Source organism: Lemur catta, chromosome 10 (assembly GCF_020740605.2).
Source record: "Lemur catta isolate mLemCat1 chromosome 10, mLemCat1.pri, whole genome shotgun sequence".
NCBI lineage: Eukaryota > Metazoa > Chordata > Mammalia > Primates > Lemuridae > Lemur > Lemur catta.
Genome location: NC_059137.1, coordinates 1,858,093 through 1,872,621, shown reverse-complemented (window position 1 = coordinate 1,872,621; position 14,529 = coordinate 1,858,093). Strand labels below are relative to the sequence as shown.

The window sequence follows — 14,529 nt, the reverse complement described above, 5'->3', positions numbered from 1 at the left end:
TTACTCACTATTAAGGACACACACCACAAGGAAGACACCGTTATGTTCCTTTCACAAACGGGAAAACTGTCGGAGGGCTCACCGCCCGGGTGCCACACGGCAGCGGGACCCCAGGGCCACTCCTCCCTGCGTGGTGTCGGGCTGTCCTCCTGCAGAGCCCAGCAGCAGGGACGGGCGAGGGCTGAGGGCCACAGGCCGACGGGAGGGAGCGGTCAGGTGAGCTCTGCGCCAGCTTCCTGCCCTTCCTGCCCAGCCGCCCCTTCTTGCAGCTGCCGGGCGGCAGCTCGGTTAACCGGCTCTGCCTGCCGGGTGAGGCAAGGCCTGGGGTTCCGAGACTGCATCGGAGCGAGGCTCTGGCTGCCGGAGGCGTGCTGGAGCCTGCCGTCCACGGAGGACTCTGCAGCCCTTGTCCACGAACGTGCCCTGCCACCAACAGCCCTTCTGAAACTGGCTCGGGGTCCCGGAAGTGGCCTCCCAGTCCCCCCAGGGGGCCCGGTAAAGAGGGAGGTGCAAAGTGGGGACGCCCAGCGAGGAAGATGCCGTGGTGGGCGCGTCAGGCTGGGTGGTGGCCCATGCCCACGGCCCCCGGAGCCTGCAGCGGCCTCCTGGGCCTGCCTGCCCCCGGGACACCATGAGGTGGGCTGCTGGGCCTTGTGTGACCCAAGCGTGTGCTGGCCGTGTCGTGTGGGTGTGAGCCGGGCTTGGGTGAGCTCTCCCCTGCCGCGCCCCGTGGACCTGCCCGCAGCCAGGCCTGCACCCCTGTCCCCAAGATGCTGACAAGGGTGCAGGTGTCGGGCACAGAGCACCCCCACTGGAGGAGCCCCCAGAAGCCTGTGTCCGGCCTCTTCCAGCCCACAAGAGGCCTCTGCTCTCACTTCTACCTGCCAGGTGCCAGGGCTGGGCCTCCAGGGTGGCCCTAGGACCCAGGACCCCTGGCCACCCACAGGCCGGGAGGGCTCCCAGCAGCCTTCCTCTGGAGGGCAGAGGGAGGACTTCCACTTCCCCCTGCCCCACCTCCTGGGGCCGCCCTGGCTGGGCGAATCGGAAGGCAGGACACCAGGACTGGCCCCTGCGGAGCTCCCAGACCGCCAGGAAGTGCACGGCGCCTCCTGCCTCGTGGCTCCTCCCTCCTCCAGCTGCGCTGCCTCCCACAGGCGCTGCTGGCTACGGAGCACGTCTGGTGTCTGCCGCGCAGGTGGCCCCGGAGGACCCCGAGGTAGGTCAGTGGGTGGGGAAGACCAGGGGCCGCTCTTTTTGGGGGGCCTGGAGCAAATAGCCCGAGCAGCACTGAGCTTCCGACAGCCGGCCAGGCGGCCACCGTCCTGCCTGTCACAGCCTCCGTGAGCACCTGTTTGTCTCAGTGGCACGAACAGTCGAGTCAGGTGCGGCTCGAGTGGATTTGGGGCTAGACAGGCAGCAGTGGGCCCATGTCCCGCAGAGCCACGGGGTTTGGTAGGCAGTCCCCCCGTCACTGGGCTGTGTGGATGACAGCACAGCAGGAAGTTGAGAAATTTCTCCGAAGACCCAGCCGGCCGCAACCCATGTCTCCAGGAGCAGTGATCCGGCCCCCGCGGGCTGGACAGCAGCGTGTCCCGGGGGCTGGAGGCCGTCGAGGGGCTGCGTCCTGCCGGCTGTGCCCAGCCTTGGCCCAGTCCTGGGAGGGCACCTTCCAGCTGGTGGCAGGGACAGCTGGGGTGGAGGGGACAGCTGGCCTGACCACCTCGAAGGTGTGGCTGGGGGCCAGGCCTCATCTGGGGTGACCAGCGCAGGAAGCCGCTGGTGCCCAGCACCCAGGGACCCCCTGGCAGCCGTGGGCCACGTCGCCAGCCCCTCCCTGGTGCCCGGGCCTGGCAGGGGTGACAGACCCACTCCTGTGGGCAGGCCTCCGTCACTCTTCCCGGATGGCACGGTGACAAGCAGCTACTGAGGGCTGGGTGGGCTCGGCTGCAGCAGCAGCTGGCGCGGGAAGGAGGGTGTGGGCCTGGGCGGTGAGTGGGCTGAGCAATGAGGAAGTCCTGCACAGACGCTGCCTCGGGCCGGCCGCTGCCAAGGCGGGGGGTTACACAGCACTGGCCGGCCGGAGGCTGGACCCACCGCCCCCGGGCCACACAAGGATGAGGTGCCAGGCAGGGCAGCCCCCAGGTGCAAACAACTGCACCCACCTCCATGGGTGGGAAGCGGCTGCCCCTGCAGGCTCAGGGCACTTTGGGGGTGTCCGGGGGGCAGAGGCCAGAGGAGGGTCATGGCACAAGGGAGTGTTTGCTCAGACCCTACCTGTGCCTCCCCCAGCTTGTGCGGTGACGGGGTGGCAGAGGGCCGGAGTGGGGCGCAGGAGGGGCACCCCAGGCTGGGTCCCTGTGTGGACGCCGCTCAGGGAGCAGGTTCCGGAACCTAGGCTGCCCTCCCCACCCCAGCCGACCCCCAAGAGGCCATGTCGGACTACGAGAATGACGACGAATGCTGGACGGCCCTGGAGGGCTTCCGGGTGACGCTCACCTCGGTCATCGACCCCTCGCGCATCACCCCTTACCTGCGGCAGTGCAAGGTCCTGAACCCCGACGACGAGGAGCAGGTGCTCAGCGACCCCAGCCTGGTCATCCGCAAGCGGAAGGCAGGTCGGTGCCCCTCGGCCCCCAAACCCAGCCAGGAGCCACCGTGGAGGCGGCTGTGTCCCTGACCTGCCCCAGGGGGGCCCGGCCAGCTTTGTCCCGGCCCCCGTGAGCCCAACCCGGAGCGGGAGCCCCCCGCACCCCCGGCCCGCTCCCGTCGGCAGGGCTGTCCAGAGGAGGGAGGTGCCGCTCCCGCCTCACCTGGGCCCCTGCAGGCTGCGAGGGTGGGAGGGGGACGCCCGCAGCCCGGCTGGCCTCTGCCCAGAGCGTGCCCGCGTGTCCCACCCGGCGTCTGGGGCCTGCAGGCGTGCTCCTGGACATCCTGCAGCGCACTGGCCACAAGGGCTACGTGGCCTTTCTGGAGAGCCTGGAGCTGTACTACCCGCAGCTGTACAAGAAGGTCACGGGCAAGGAGCCCTCCCGCGTCTTCTCCATGATCATCGGTGAGGCCCCGCCTGCGCCACTGTGGTCCCCCCACTCCTGTCCCCAGGGCCTGCCCTGTCTGCTGTCGGGGTCAGAGCGCCCTGCCAGGCTGGGGTCCCGAGGGCCTCTGGAGGGGGGGCAGCGGGGGTGGGAACCCCCTCATGGCTCTGGGTACTCACCCAGATGAGGGTGTGGCCCCCACAGCCCTGTCCCCAGGCCACACCCCTGCTGCCACGGGGACCCCATCCTGCGGGGCCAGCAGCGGAAGGACGCTCTCCTAGCGGGGGATCGTGTCACGTCTTTCGTTAAGACCCGTCACCACGTTAGACAAAGAGGGCATGGCCTGGCGCCTGGCTGCCCCGTGCCCGGGGACGTGGCCCAGAGGGCAGGTTAGGATCTGGGTCCTTTCCTCAGCACTGGGCAGCCCTGGCACCGAGGTAGCAGCGCTTCTTCGGGGCTCAGCTTCCATCTGCGGGGGCCAGCGTGTCCCCTTGGCCTGGCCGGTGTCCCCAGAAGCCGTGAGCTGCCGGTCTTTCCAAGGCCCGGCGTGAGCAGGCAGGGCCGCCGAGGGCACAGGCGCCGCCTGACGCTGGCCTCGCGCAGATGCGTCCGGGGAGTCGGGCCTGACGCAGCTGCTGATGACGGAGGTGATGAAGCTGCAGAAGAAGGTGCAGGACCTGACGGTGCTGCTGCGCTCCAAGGACGACTTCATTGAGGAGCTGCGCCTGAAGGACGGCCTGCTGCGCCGGCACCAGGAGCGCGTGCAGCGGCTCAGGGAGGAGTGCGACGCCGGCAGCCGCGAGCTCAAGCGCTGCAAGGACGAGAACTACGACCTGGCCATGCGCCTGGCCCGCCAGAGCGAGGAGAAGGGCGCGGCGCTCATGCGGAACCGCGACCTGCAGCTCGAGGTGAGGTGCGCCCCCGGGAAGCAGGGTGCGCCCCACTCGCCCGGCCGGGGGGCTGCAGGCAGGGGCGGGGGCCGGCGGGCTCACGGCTGGTCCGCAGATCGACCGGCTCAAGCACAGCCTCATGAAGGCGGAGGACGACTGCAAGGTGGAGCGCAAGCACACGCTGAAGCTCAGGCACGCCATGGAGCAGCGGCCCAGCCAGGAGCTGCTCTGGGAGCTGCAGCAGGAGAACGCCCAGCTGCAGGCACGGCTGCAGGGCCTGGAGGCCTCGGTCCAGGTGGGGCTGCGAGCCGCGGGCGGGGCGGGCAGGGCGCGGGGGCCGCCCAGCACCACAGCCCTCTGCCCCGCAGGAGGGGAAGCTGGGCAGGAGCAGCCCCTACATCCAGGTGCTGGAGGAGGACTGGCGGCAGGCGCTGCGCGACCAGCAGGAGCAGGCCAGCACCATCTTCTCCCTGCGCAAGGACCTGCGCCAGGGCGAGGCCCAGCGCATCCGGGTACGCGGGCAGGGCAGGTACACGCTGCCCGGGGCCCAGCCAGGCTGGGTGGCTGCCACGCCTGCCCCGCGCCCTGAAGGCGGTGCTGGGGCCTGGGCTCAACGCCTCCACTTCCCCCGTTCCTGGAGACACCCGCCCGCTGGTGCCCTCTCCTTGTCCGCGTCCCCTGTCGGGGGGGGGGGGGACTCATGGTGCCGCGGTCGGGAAGCACAGGGCCCCTGACCACGAGTGTCCCCGAGCTCCCGCCCTGAGCACACCCTGGGGGCCTTGGGCGTGAGGGGGCTGAGCCGCTGTCCCCGGCAGTGCATGGAGGAGAAGGAGATGTTCGAGCTGCAGTGCCTGGCCCTGCGCAAGGACTCCAAGATGTACAAGGAGCGCATCGAGGCCATCCTGCAGCAGATGGAGGAAGTGGCCATCGAGCGGGACCAGGTGGGCCTCACCGAGGCGGGAGGGAGCCGCCCATGTCCCCGAGGGCCAGGGCGCAGCCAGGCAGAAGCCTTTCTGGGGCAGTTGTCCAGTTTTTAAATGACAGAAGTACTATGTGCTCATTTTCATGCAGATGGTAACGAAGTTAACCTCCCTGCCCCACCCCAGCCTGCTCTCTGGGGAAACCACGACCACCGTGGGCTTCCCCTTCCAGACCTGGGTCCGTGGGCATGTAGTTTTGGGGTTTGTTTTAGAAAAATGGAAGCTTTCCATCTGTCTTGTTTTGCAAGTAGATTTTTTACTTTTAATAAAACTGGGCACCTCGGCAGCCAGTGGCAGCCGTGGCACTGGGGGCATTGGGTGGCAGCCGTGGCACCGGGGGCATCCTGTGAACAGAGTGGGCCGTGTCTGCCTCAGCGCTTCCTTCCCAAGTAACACCCTGAGCTGGTTTCTAATTAACACAGCCGGTGCTTCAGCGAGATGCTGGGAACTTGGCCACAGGTGTTATCAGCCTTAAAACACAGACCCCTCCCTGCCAGGAGAGAAGTGAAGGCCTTGACCTTGATGGAGACCCCAGGCAGGCAGGGGAGGGGGCTTCTGGCCGGTGTCCAGTGGGATTGGGCAGGGGCGTGTTTGTCCTTCTCTGGCTGGTCCCACTTCAACAGTGGGGACAAAACTTAGGGGAGCGGCCAGCGATGGCTGACATCCGGCCATCTGGGGCCGATGGCCACGGGGGCACTGGTGGCCTCTGGGCTATTTGCTGTGGTCTGGCGGCCGGCAGTTTGGACACTCAGCGTCCCCGTGGGGGCGGGCACAGAAGCGCACTGTGCGCATGTGGAAGACTCACACAGCCGCGAGCAATCACAGCCTCCACACCCAGCTGCAGCCAAAACTCACCAAACGCACGCTGTGTGCAGAGGGCCCCAAACGTGGGCCAGGTCCACCTGCAGTGTAGACCGGAGACCACACAGGGCAGCAGGACTGTTCTGGTGCTGAATGTGGAGACTTCGCTTTTCCTTACATGTGTAGACGCCCACACGTTCCCTCAGGATCCTTCCTTCCTTTTACAATCCATGGAGAACAAAGAGGAAGAGGCCGGTGCTGCCTGGTCCCCTCTGGGCCCCAGTGCCTCGTGGTGGCTCTGCGTGGCGTTCAGCGGGGACCCTGGCTGGGCGTCGGGGCCGAGTGGGGAGCAGCGGGCTGCAGGAAGAGGAAGCACCTCTGGGGCCGAGGGCCGGGCAAGCTCTGTGGGGACCCCTGAGGGCCTGGCCCGTGCTGTCCCCCAGGCCATCGCCATGCGGGAGGAGCTGCACACGCAGTACGCCCGGAGCCTGCAGGAGAAGGACGAGCTGCGCAAGCGGGTGCGGGAGCTGGGCGAGAAGGCGGACGAGCTGCAGCTGCAGCTGTTCCAGCGCGAGGCCCAGCTGCTGGCCACGGAGGGCCGGCTCAAGCGGCAGCAGCTGGAGACGCTCATCCTGGTGGGCCTCCGGGTGGCCGGGGCGGGAGGGGAGCCCGGGGGATGCCAGGCACACCACACAGGGTGCAGGGGGCTGTGGAGCCTCAGGACGGCTGCTGCCCAGTCAGTGGCCTTGGCCTTCTGTGGCCCTTCCTGAGCTCCGGCCCCTCTGTAAGGCCAGCTCAGCCCCACCGAGCCCCCTCCTCGTGGTGGGGTGAGGGGTGCAACTAGCCCAAGGCCTGAGCAGGACGTGGGACTGTCTGTGGCAGTGGCCACCAGGCGGCCCTGGGTGTGTGGGGGAGGGGTGTCCCCAGGAACCCCTCACCACCCCTGCCCACCCCATGCCCGGGCCGGCTCGGTGCCCCCTGGCCAGCTGACCCCCCACCCCCGCCCCGTTTGCTGTGGCAACAGAGCTCTGACCTGGAGGATGGCTCACCCCGGAACTCCCAGGAGGTGAGTGTGGCCCCAGGAATGCCAGGGCCTCCATCTGCCCAGCCTGGCTGGGCACGGGAGTCCCTGAGAGGCTCTGCAGGGGGTGACAGCGGTGGCTGTACCCGGCTGAGGGGGCAGGAGCAGCGGGAGGGCATGGCTCCCAGGTTGGCCTAACTAGACTACCCGCCTCTCTCTGGAAGCTCTCGCTCCCCCAGGACCTGGAGGAGGATGCCCCACTCTCAGACAAAGGTGAGGGCCGTGCGCCTGGAGGTGCTGGGGCTACGGCCCCCTGGTCACCCCGAGCCTTGCCCAGTCACCTCCTGTCTCAGTCTCCCAGTCCCTACTTTACATATGGGGAAACTGAGGCTCGGAGGGGGATAAGTACTCTGGTCAAGGCCACCAGACAGCAAACTGGAGAGCCTGACTGGAACCCAGGGCCCAGCGGGTGTGGATCCCCCGGGCATGGCACGGAGGTGAGCAGGGATTGCCCACCCTGCTTCCTCCCGGGCGGAGAGAGGGGACATAAACTGATACCTAGGTTCTCAGGCTAGAACGGGGTACAGATGGGCTACGTGTGGCTTGAGCGATGGGCCAGGTGCAGGGGTGGGCAAGGGCCTGCTGTGTTCTGGGGCAGCGGGGGCTTCAGCAGGTGGAGCAGGACCTCTCCGCCCACCCAAAAGGGGACTGGCGGGGGCCGGCACGGAGCAGCAGCTGCGGCGTCCCCGGGAGCTGGCAGTCCTGAGCGGGTGGAGGGCAGCAGTTTCGTGGGAAGTCGGACAGACTTCCTCAGCGTCAGGCCTGACCCCAACCTCCGAGCCGAGCAGAAGGGGAAGAAGGGGCCGCAGATGGAGAAGTGGGGGCCCCGCAGCCCAACAGACGTGCGCCTGAGGCCACCAGCCCCATGTGGCACAGAGGTGGGCGGGAGTCCCCAGCTCAGGCAGCTCCCTCCAGGCGTTGGCGGGGCAGGAGCGAGCAGGGGAGGGTGTCAGCTCCAAGGAGGGGCTGCCACTTGGCCAGCACAGCCTGGGCCCGGCCTCTCTCCGCGGTGCCACCTGAGACTGGACGCACAAGGTCCCAGTGGCCACCTGTGCACCTTCTGCCCATGGGGCCTGAGCCCTGGTCTGCCCAGGCCCTGGCGGACTCTGACAGGGTCCAGCCTGACCCTCCTGCCCCGACCTGCCGCAGTGCCCAGCTGCCACCTCCACTGTGGCCGCCTGACTCTACTCCCCAGGAGCTGCTCTGCCTGGAGACGCTGCCAAGGGGCTGGGGCCTGGTCAGGCCTGGGCCTAAGTGGGCAAACTCTCCCATGGGCCAAGAAGCCTTCCTGCCCACCTGTCTCCAGTGGTCGGGGGCAGTCAGTCGAGAGGAGCAGACGGGGCTGGGAGGAGCACCCGCCTAGAGGGCCCCTCCTGGGAGTGAGGAGACGGCCTCAGCCTCTGTCTCCTGGTCTGTAAAATGCACAGTCATCACTGGATCCGTGGGAGGTTCCCACAGGACCTTGGAGACTGGTCCTGGGTCGTGCCCAGCAACATTGGTGGGGGTGGGGGGCGCCATGCTGAGTGCAGTCTGGAGAGTGGGCAGGACCCACGGGCACGACTGTCCTTTCCAGGCCTGGCCGACGGGGAGCACCCGGAGCAGCCCTCTGCGGCTCTGCAGAAGGAGCACCTTTCACTGACACCCAACGTAAGGCTGCCTGGGGTCCCTGCAGCCGAGGTCCCCCCGCCTGGGCCTGCGTGAGTGCTCACCAGCTGGGCCCTCCCCCATGGCCCCTGGACGGCTGGGTGATCACAAGGCCTCTGCCCTTGGGCTCCTGGGGTGGGGTGTTTGGGACAAGAAGGGGACCACCCTCCCCTTGCCCACAGACCAACAGGCTTGGGTGGGCTTGGGAGTGGATGTGCCCGGGTGGGGCAGCCATGGACGACGGCTGTTTCTGGTCCTTGGGGGCCTTTGCAGCAGGTCAGCATTGACCTCCGTGGGTTAACTCAGGGGTCCTGACAGCAAAGGGGCCACCTCTGGCTTAGCAGTAAAAGGAACAGCAGCTGGGGGCCCAGGCCAGAGCCCTGTCCTGGCCCAGCCCACTGGCTGCGCGTCCTGGGCCTCTGCCTTGTCATCTGGAAGGCGGGACACCGACGCGGGCTGGCCTCAGGGGTACGAGCAGGCCCCAGGTGACGAGCCTGGCTTCTCGCTGAGCTCAGGCAGTCTGGGGGCTGGCCTGCCCTGCAGTCCGCAGCCCGGGGCCTGGTGGACGGTGTGTGCACGGCGTCCAGCGGCGCTGGCTGGAGCCCGAGCCTCCCCCTGCTCCAGGACACAGGCCTGACCAGCGGGGAGCCCCCGGAGAAGGAGCGGCGGCGCCTCAAGGAGAGTTTCGAGAACTACCGCAGGTGAGTGGTGTCGCCTGGGCGGGCAGGGCCGGCCGGGCTGGCTGAGCGGGCGGGTCTGGACGCCTGCGACCCCCGCAGGAAGCGCGCCCTCCGGAAGATGAAGAACAGCTGCAGACAGGGCGAGGCGGACCGCGAGAACAGCTCGGGCAGCGACAACACCGACGCCGAAGGCTGCTAGCGGGCGTCTGAGCCAGCCCCGGCCCGCAGCCCCGAGGGGAGCCCAGGGCTCCACGACGAGCTGCCCCGCCCGAGGGCGCGGGCTGGTCCCCGCCGACGTAACCACGGCGGTTCTTTTACTACCCGATACGCTCGCGCTGTGGAAGCGGCGGCTGATCAATAAATAACAACTAGCAATTGTCCCTCCTCGCTGCGCGCCCGGCGGTACCCCCAGGGCGGCGGGGCGGGGAGTGCGGGACCCCCAGCTGGGCGGTGCTGCAAGGCCCGGACGTGAGCGCAGGGCCCCAGCAGGGGGCAGCAGAGCGCGGCGCGCCACGGCCGGGCGGACGGAAGCCGAGGGCCACTTCCGCTCGCAGTGCCCGCTTCCAAAATGGCGAGCGCGGCTTCAGGTACAGGAGGTGGGGCGGGGGCGGAGCCGGGTGGCTGGAGCCGGCGGGCGGGATGCTGCGAGCGACGCTGAGGCTGTTGAGCCGTGCGTGGCCCCGGGAACCCGGCGCGAGGCAGCTGTGGGGCCGCAGTGCCCGCCCAGAGGCCACGAGGAACCGGCGGGCCTGGGGCTGGGGATGGCGGCACTCGAGCACCGAGCTGGGGCCGGGGCGCGTGGAAGCGGCGCACTACCAGCTCGTCTACACCTGTAAGGTGGGCGCGCGGCGGAGCGCGGCCGGGCTCGCACCTGGCGGCGGAGGGCACTGTGAGAAGGGGCCCCAGCGCGGCCTTCCGGCCCGGGGCGGGACCGGGGGCGGAGCGGGCTACGGAAAGGGGTGGGGCCTCCAAGAGTGGGGCTAGCCTCCAGGGGCGGGGCCACGGGAAGGGGTGGGGCTAGCCTCCAGGGGCGGGGCCACGGGAAGGGGTGGGGCTAGCCTCTAGGGGCGGGGCCATGAGAAGGGTGGGGCTGGCCTCAAGGGGCGGGGCCACGGGAATGGGTGGGGCTAGCCTCTAGGGGCGGGGCACGGGAAGGGTGGGCTAGCCTCTGGGGCGGGGCCACGGGAAGGGGTGGGGCTAGCCTCCAGGGCCGGGGCCTCGGGAAGGGGTGGGGCTAGCCTCCAGGGGCGGGGCCACGGGAAGGGGTGGGGCTAGCCTCCAGGGGGCGGGCCGGGCCACGGGAAGGGGTGGAGCTATCCGGGGGGGCGGTGCGATCGCGGGGCGGGGCTCGTCCTCACCTGGCGGCTTGGGTCCTCACGGGCTCTCCATCCGGCCAGGTGTGCGGGGCTCGGTCCTCCAAGCGCATCTCCAAGCTGGCCTATCACCAGGGCGTGGTCATCGTGACCTGCCCCGGCTGCCGGAGCCATCACATCATCGCTGACAATCTGGGCTGGTTCTCGGACCTGGACGGGAAGAGGTGAGGCCTGCGCCGGGGGCGGGCCCGTGGGTCCTGGGTGAGGAGCCCCGCAGGGCACCCGGCCTCCCTGGGGCACTCTGCCCCTGGCGTGGCGGTTCACAGACCCACCTGGGCAGCCCAGCCTCCTTATCAATGCAGGACGGTTAGGTTTGGATTGCAGAGGAACCGCGGAGAGCTTTTCAGCGTTGGTGTGCCCCGAACGTGGGCGCCCTGGCCAGCCCCTGTGCTCACCGTCTGCCCGTCACCCGCACTGACGGCCTCCTCCCTTCCCGGTGCTTTGCGTTCTCGGGGTGGTTGCCCCACGGGGGGACGTGGGGGTGTGGACCGGGCCCTGGCCCTGAGGGTCGCTGCCGCCTCTCCCGGGAGGGCAGTGGAGGTGCCGTTACGAGCCCGCTGGGAGGCCCTGGGCAGGACCAGCAGCAGAAGGTCCCTCGAGTCAGCACAGAAGCTGCTCGGACGTGCCTGCCCTCCCGCCTCCAGCCATCCTCCCGCCACACCTGGGGCTGTGGGGAGACTGTCCCCTCTGACGCGTGGGGAGCGGGGTCTGCTGCGGAATGGTGGCGTGGTGAGGGGTCAGGGCTGAGGCGCCTTAGTGGACATGCCCCACAGCAGTTGAGAGACCTCCTTGATCCTTGGTTCCGGAAGTGGCGCTTGCTGACAGCCCCAGGGGGGTGGGTGAGGGCGCACAGGTCTGGCCTGAAGCCACACAAGTGCCTGGCCATGGGGTGCCCTGAAGGGACCGGAGTGCAGGAGGGGCCGCCAGGGCGGGCGAGTGACCATGTGCCTGCCTCTCAGGAACATCGAGGAGATCCTGGAGGCCAGAGGGGAGCAGGTGCGCCGAGTGGCTGTCGAGGGGGCCCTGGAACTGGTTTTGGAGGCTGAAGGGGCCCCCACATCCACTTCTGCTCCGGAAGCGGGTGAGGACGAGGACCGCAGCCACCCTGGCAAGGGAGAGCCCAGCTGACTCCCACGCTCGCTGGTGCTGTGGGACTTAGGCCTTCCGGAAGGATGTTTCGGCCCCGGGCCTCTCTGGACGTGGCCTGTTTTCTATCAATAAACAGACGTCGCTTCCAGATGCTGGGGCCTGTGGCTCTGGCATTTCTTTTTCTAGAGTCGGAACAACAGCCACAAACCCCCAGCGCTGCCGGGTGGGGCTCTGTGGCTGCACGACCCGGCCTTGCCGCCTCTCCTGCTGCAGCCGCTTCCCCTCGCCCACGCAGTACCATGTCCAGTTTCGAGGGGGCTGGACGTGGGGTCAGACCCCTCCAGGCTGTGGCTGTGTGACCCGGGGCAGGTTACTTTGCCCCTCTGAGCCTCTGCCTTCCTGCTGTGCCCCCGCCACCCCTGCACAGTACTGGTGGCTTCCTTTCTGTAGCCAGCGCAGGTCTCAGTCTGACAAGACCAGGCACTGTGGCCGCAGGCAGGACCAGCCGTGCACGGCCCTCGAGGAAGCTCAGGAGGGGTGTGTGAGCTGGGGGCTGAGCGTCCTGGGTCAGGAGCCAGTGTCCCCACGCCTCCTGGGCTTGTGTGGTTTGTCTCCCAGCCTCGTCTGTGTGCTCAGGACGCTCTTGTGTTTATGAAAGTGAGCAAACGCAGGGGCGTGTTTATTTCCAGACCTTCCGTATTAGTCACCAGCCTCGCTGACACAGGCCCTTGCCCGCAGGTGTCAGCCAGTGATTACCGGCTCACGCTGGGCTGTGGGAGGCTGGGGGCGGTGGCATTGTTCGGCATTGTGAGCTCTGACTTGATTACCCCCTGTCCTCCCCTCGGCAAGCAACCCTCTATTATTCCCGCCCAGAGCCTCCTGCCCCGGGTGTGCAAACTGTCATCGGCCTTGGGGCTGAGCCAGCCCCGCACACCTGGGCCGGCTTCTCCATTGAGGGCCCGGCCATGGGGCAGCTGGGGGTTTCCTGGGGGCCGCCGGGGCTGGACTTGGCCCAGCTGCCTTGCTGACTCAAGGCTCTGGACCCAATTCACTGAGAGAGTCACGTCGTGGGCCTGCTCCTCCCGTAAGCGTGGTCTGGTCCACACCTGTTTCTCCGTGCCCTGTTCATGCGCCCACCTCTCCACACTCAGAGCAGACAAGCAGGTGGGCTGCGGTGGCCTTGCCCAGCAGCGAGCTCGCCCTACAGGGCCACACTCAGCCCTTTGCCCTGCGGGGCGGTCCTTGTTCGGAGTGTGCTGCTCCATCCTGCGCGATTGCTTCTCCCACCCAGCTTGGGGGGCGGGACCCTGAGCAGACCAAGGCTGGAAATCCCTAAAGTGGGCTCAAGGTGGCCTGGCCGGAACCCTGAGGGACGGAAGGCTCCTGCAGGTGCCTGTGTGGCCCAGACACAGTCCCAGGGCTTTAGGCCCAGAGTCGGAGCAGTTACATCCAAATCCCCTCTGCAGGTGGGGAGGTGGCGGGGTTCCATGCAGGGCGCCAGGGGAGCATGGGCTGGCCGCTGGTGTGTGTGGGGTGTCCTTGCTGGGGTGTGTCTGCCTGGCGTGGCTGTGTCCCGGAGCCCTGTGGGGGTCCCACGCAGGACGAGCCCCAGGGCTGCCGCGCTGCTCTGAGCTGCGTCGTGGTGTATGGACCTGTGGGACCGGAGCCCCAAGGAGCCAGACTCCTGGCTGACCCGGAGGGAGGCTGCTCGGGGGCCTCCTGCTCTGGCTCCTGCCCCCTCCGTCCCCCAGGAGGCAAGGAGTGTGGGTGGCCTTCACCCCTGTGGGCTCCTCTGCCCAGCTTCCCCTGCTAAATGCAGCAGGGACCCCTCCTGCAGTGGTCTTGGGACTAGACGGGTTGCGTGGGTGCCTTGTAGGGCGCAGCCTCCCTCCGGGCTCAGGTCAGCCCCGGGGCTCCAGGAAGCGCCAGACCCGGGGCTAATCCCGAGACAGACAGCACTCGCTTGGCAGACTTTATTTTTTGGGAAAAACAGAAAAACAAGTGTACCTCTTGGGCTGGAAAGGACCCACTGACAACATGGCAAACACGTGTGAGCAATAAATATGCATGTACATTCAAGTATGTGGGGCAGCACTGTGTCCCCAAGAGACCCTGTGCCCTGGCATCTGCCCTGCTCTCTTCACAAGTGGGGCCACCACCCTCCCCTGCCGGGGCCCCGCCCAGCTTCCAGGACGTACCACGGGGTGGGGGCCAGGCCTCCTCCCCAGGCTCGGAGAGCAGGACCCGAGGCACCCACCAAGAGGAAGCTACCTCCAGCCCCAGGGGCTCTCCAGAGGGTGGGCTGAGGCCACTGTCCCCCAAGGGACCTGGCTCCAGAGGCTCTGGCGGGTCCCGCCCGAGTCTCCAGGCCTGAGCTTTGTGTCCTATGGGCTCTCAGGTGTGTGGGGACTAGACCCCCCACGGAAGGAGGCAGTGATGTCATCACCCTCAGCTGATGGAGGGGAGGAGGGTTCTTGTTTGAGGGAGTTCAGAGGGTTGAGTGGAGTCAAGCCCCTCCCAGCTTTCGCTGACGCACCGACTCGGTGACGGACACAGAGCCTAGTCCCACTCTGGCTACTGACCTCCCTGCCCGCCAGTGGCCCTAGGACCAGGCCCCACTTGTGTTCTGGCCCAGGGACTTGGGGATCAGGAATGCTGAGGTTCATGCCCCATCCTTCCCTCCACAAGGCCCCCACTGGCTCAGGACACGTGCCAGGGCCAGGGACTCCAGGGGCACTCCCCTGCCCTCTGCCGCCGGTCTGGGTGGGCTTTCTGTGGCTGCCAGGAGTTGGGGGACAGGCTCAGGGGCAGCCCTGCCCCAGGGACCAAGCCAGGGGGCATTGAGTGTGTCTGCCACGTGGCCATCGTAGGACCAGCTTTGTAGGACACGATGTGCCCATGTTTCCAGAAGCCCCAGAGGCTTCAGAGACACCTTTGGAGGGTGTGGGGAGACGGCAGG

The 14,529-nt window shown here is 68.0% G+C and overlaps 2 protein-coding genes across 9 annotated transcripts; both read left to right on the top strand.

The window, feature by feature from the left end:
* The first annotated feature begins 1,094 nt into the window (after nucleotides 1-1,094).
* Nucleotides 1,095-9,483, top strand: CARD9 (caspase recruitment domain family member 9). Of its 8 annotated transcripts, none has more exons than XM_045562270.1 (13): nucleotides 1,095-1,216; nucleotides 2,415-2,615; nucleotides 2,915-3,052; nucleotides 3,636-3,940; nucleotides 4,068-4,217; nucleotides 4,291-4,434; nucleotides 4,738-4,863; nucleotides 6,147-6,338; nucleotides 6,728-6,769; nucleotides 6,949-6,997; nucleotides 8,358-8,431; nucleotides 8,944-9,129; nucleotides 9,208-9,483. In XM_045562270.1, the coding sequence occupies exons 2-13, from the start codon at nucleotides 2,432-2,434 to the stop codon at nucleotides 9,316-9,318; spliced, it is 1,701 nt and encodes a 566-aa protein (XP_045418226.1). In that variant the 5' UTR covers nucleotides 1,095-1,216; nucleotides 2,415-2,431; the 3' UTR covers nucleotides 9,319-9,483. The 8 variants fall into 8 exon arrangements, with proteins under 8 accessions (XP_045418226.1, XP_045418228.1, XP_045418227.1 ...); XM_045562272.1 differs by having other exon boundaries at nucleotides 4,038-4,217; nucleotides 9,053-9,129; XM_045562271.1 differs by having other exon boundaries at nucleotides 4,038-4,217; nucleotides 8,972-9,129.
* A 235-nt stretch (nucleotides 9,484-9,718) lies between these two features.
* DNLZ (DNL-type zinc finger) lies at nucleotides 9,719-11,718 on the top strand. Its single transcript, XM_045562277.1, has 3 exons — nucleotides 9,719-9,945; nucleotides 10,506-10,645; nucleotides 11,441-11,718. Exons 1-3 carry the CDS (start codon nucleotides 9,748-9,750, stop codon nucleotides 11,607-11,609), a joined length of 507 nt encoding a protein of 168 aa, XP_045418233.1. The 5' UTR covers nucleotides 9,719-9,747; the 3' UTR covers nucleotides 11,610-11,718.
* The last annotated feature ends 2,811 nt before the right edge of the window (nucleotides 11,719-14,529 follow it).

Bases quoted from the DNA above. Each gene is read 5' to 3' on its own strand.
- DNLZ (XM_045562277.1), top strand. From the start codon at position 9,748: ATGCTGCGAGCGACGCTGAGGCTGTTGAGCCGTGCGTGGCCCCGGGAA. The intron at 9,946-10,505 runs GTGGGCGCGCGG...CCATCCGGCCAG, and splicing joins AGCTCGTCTACACCTGTAAG to GTGTGCGGGGCTCGGTCCTC. The intron at 10,646-11,440 runs GTGAGGCCTGCG...CCTGCCTCTCAG, and splicing joins TCGGACCTGGACGGGAAGAG to GAACATCGAGGAGATCCTGG.
- CARD9 (XM_045562268.1), top strand. From the start codon at position 2,432: ATGTCGGACTACGAGAATGACGACGAATGCTGGACGGCCCTGGAGGGC. The intron at 6,770-6,948 runs GTGAGTGTGGCC...TCTCTCTGGAAG, and splicing joins CACCCCGGAACTCCCAGGAG to CTCTCGCTCCCCCAGGACCT. The intron at 9,130-9,207 runs GTGAGTGGTGTC...CGACCCCCGCAG, and splicing joins AGTTTCGAGAACTACCGCAG to GAAGCGCGCCCTCCGGAAGA.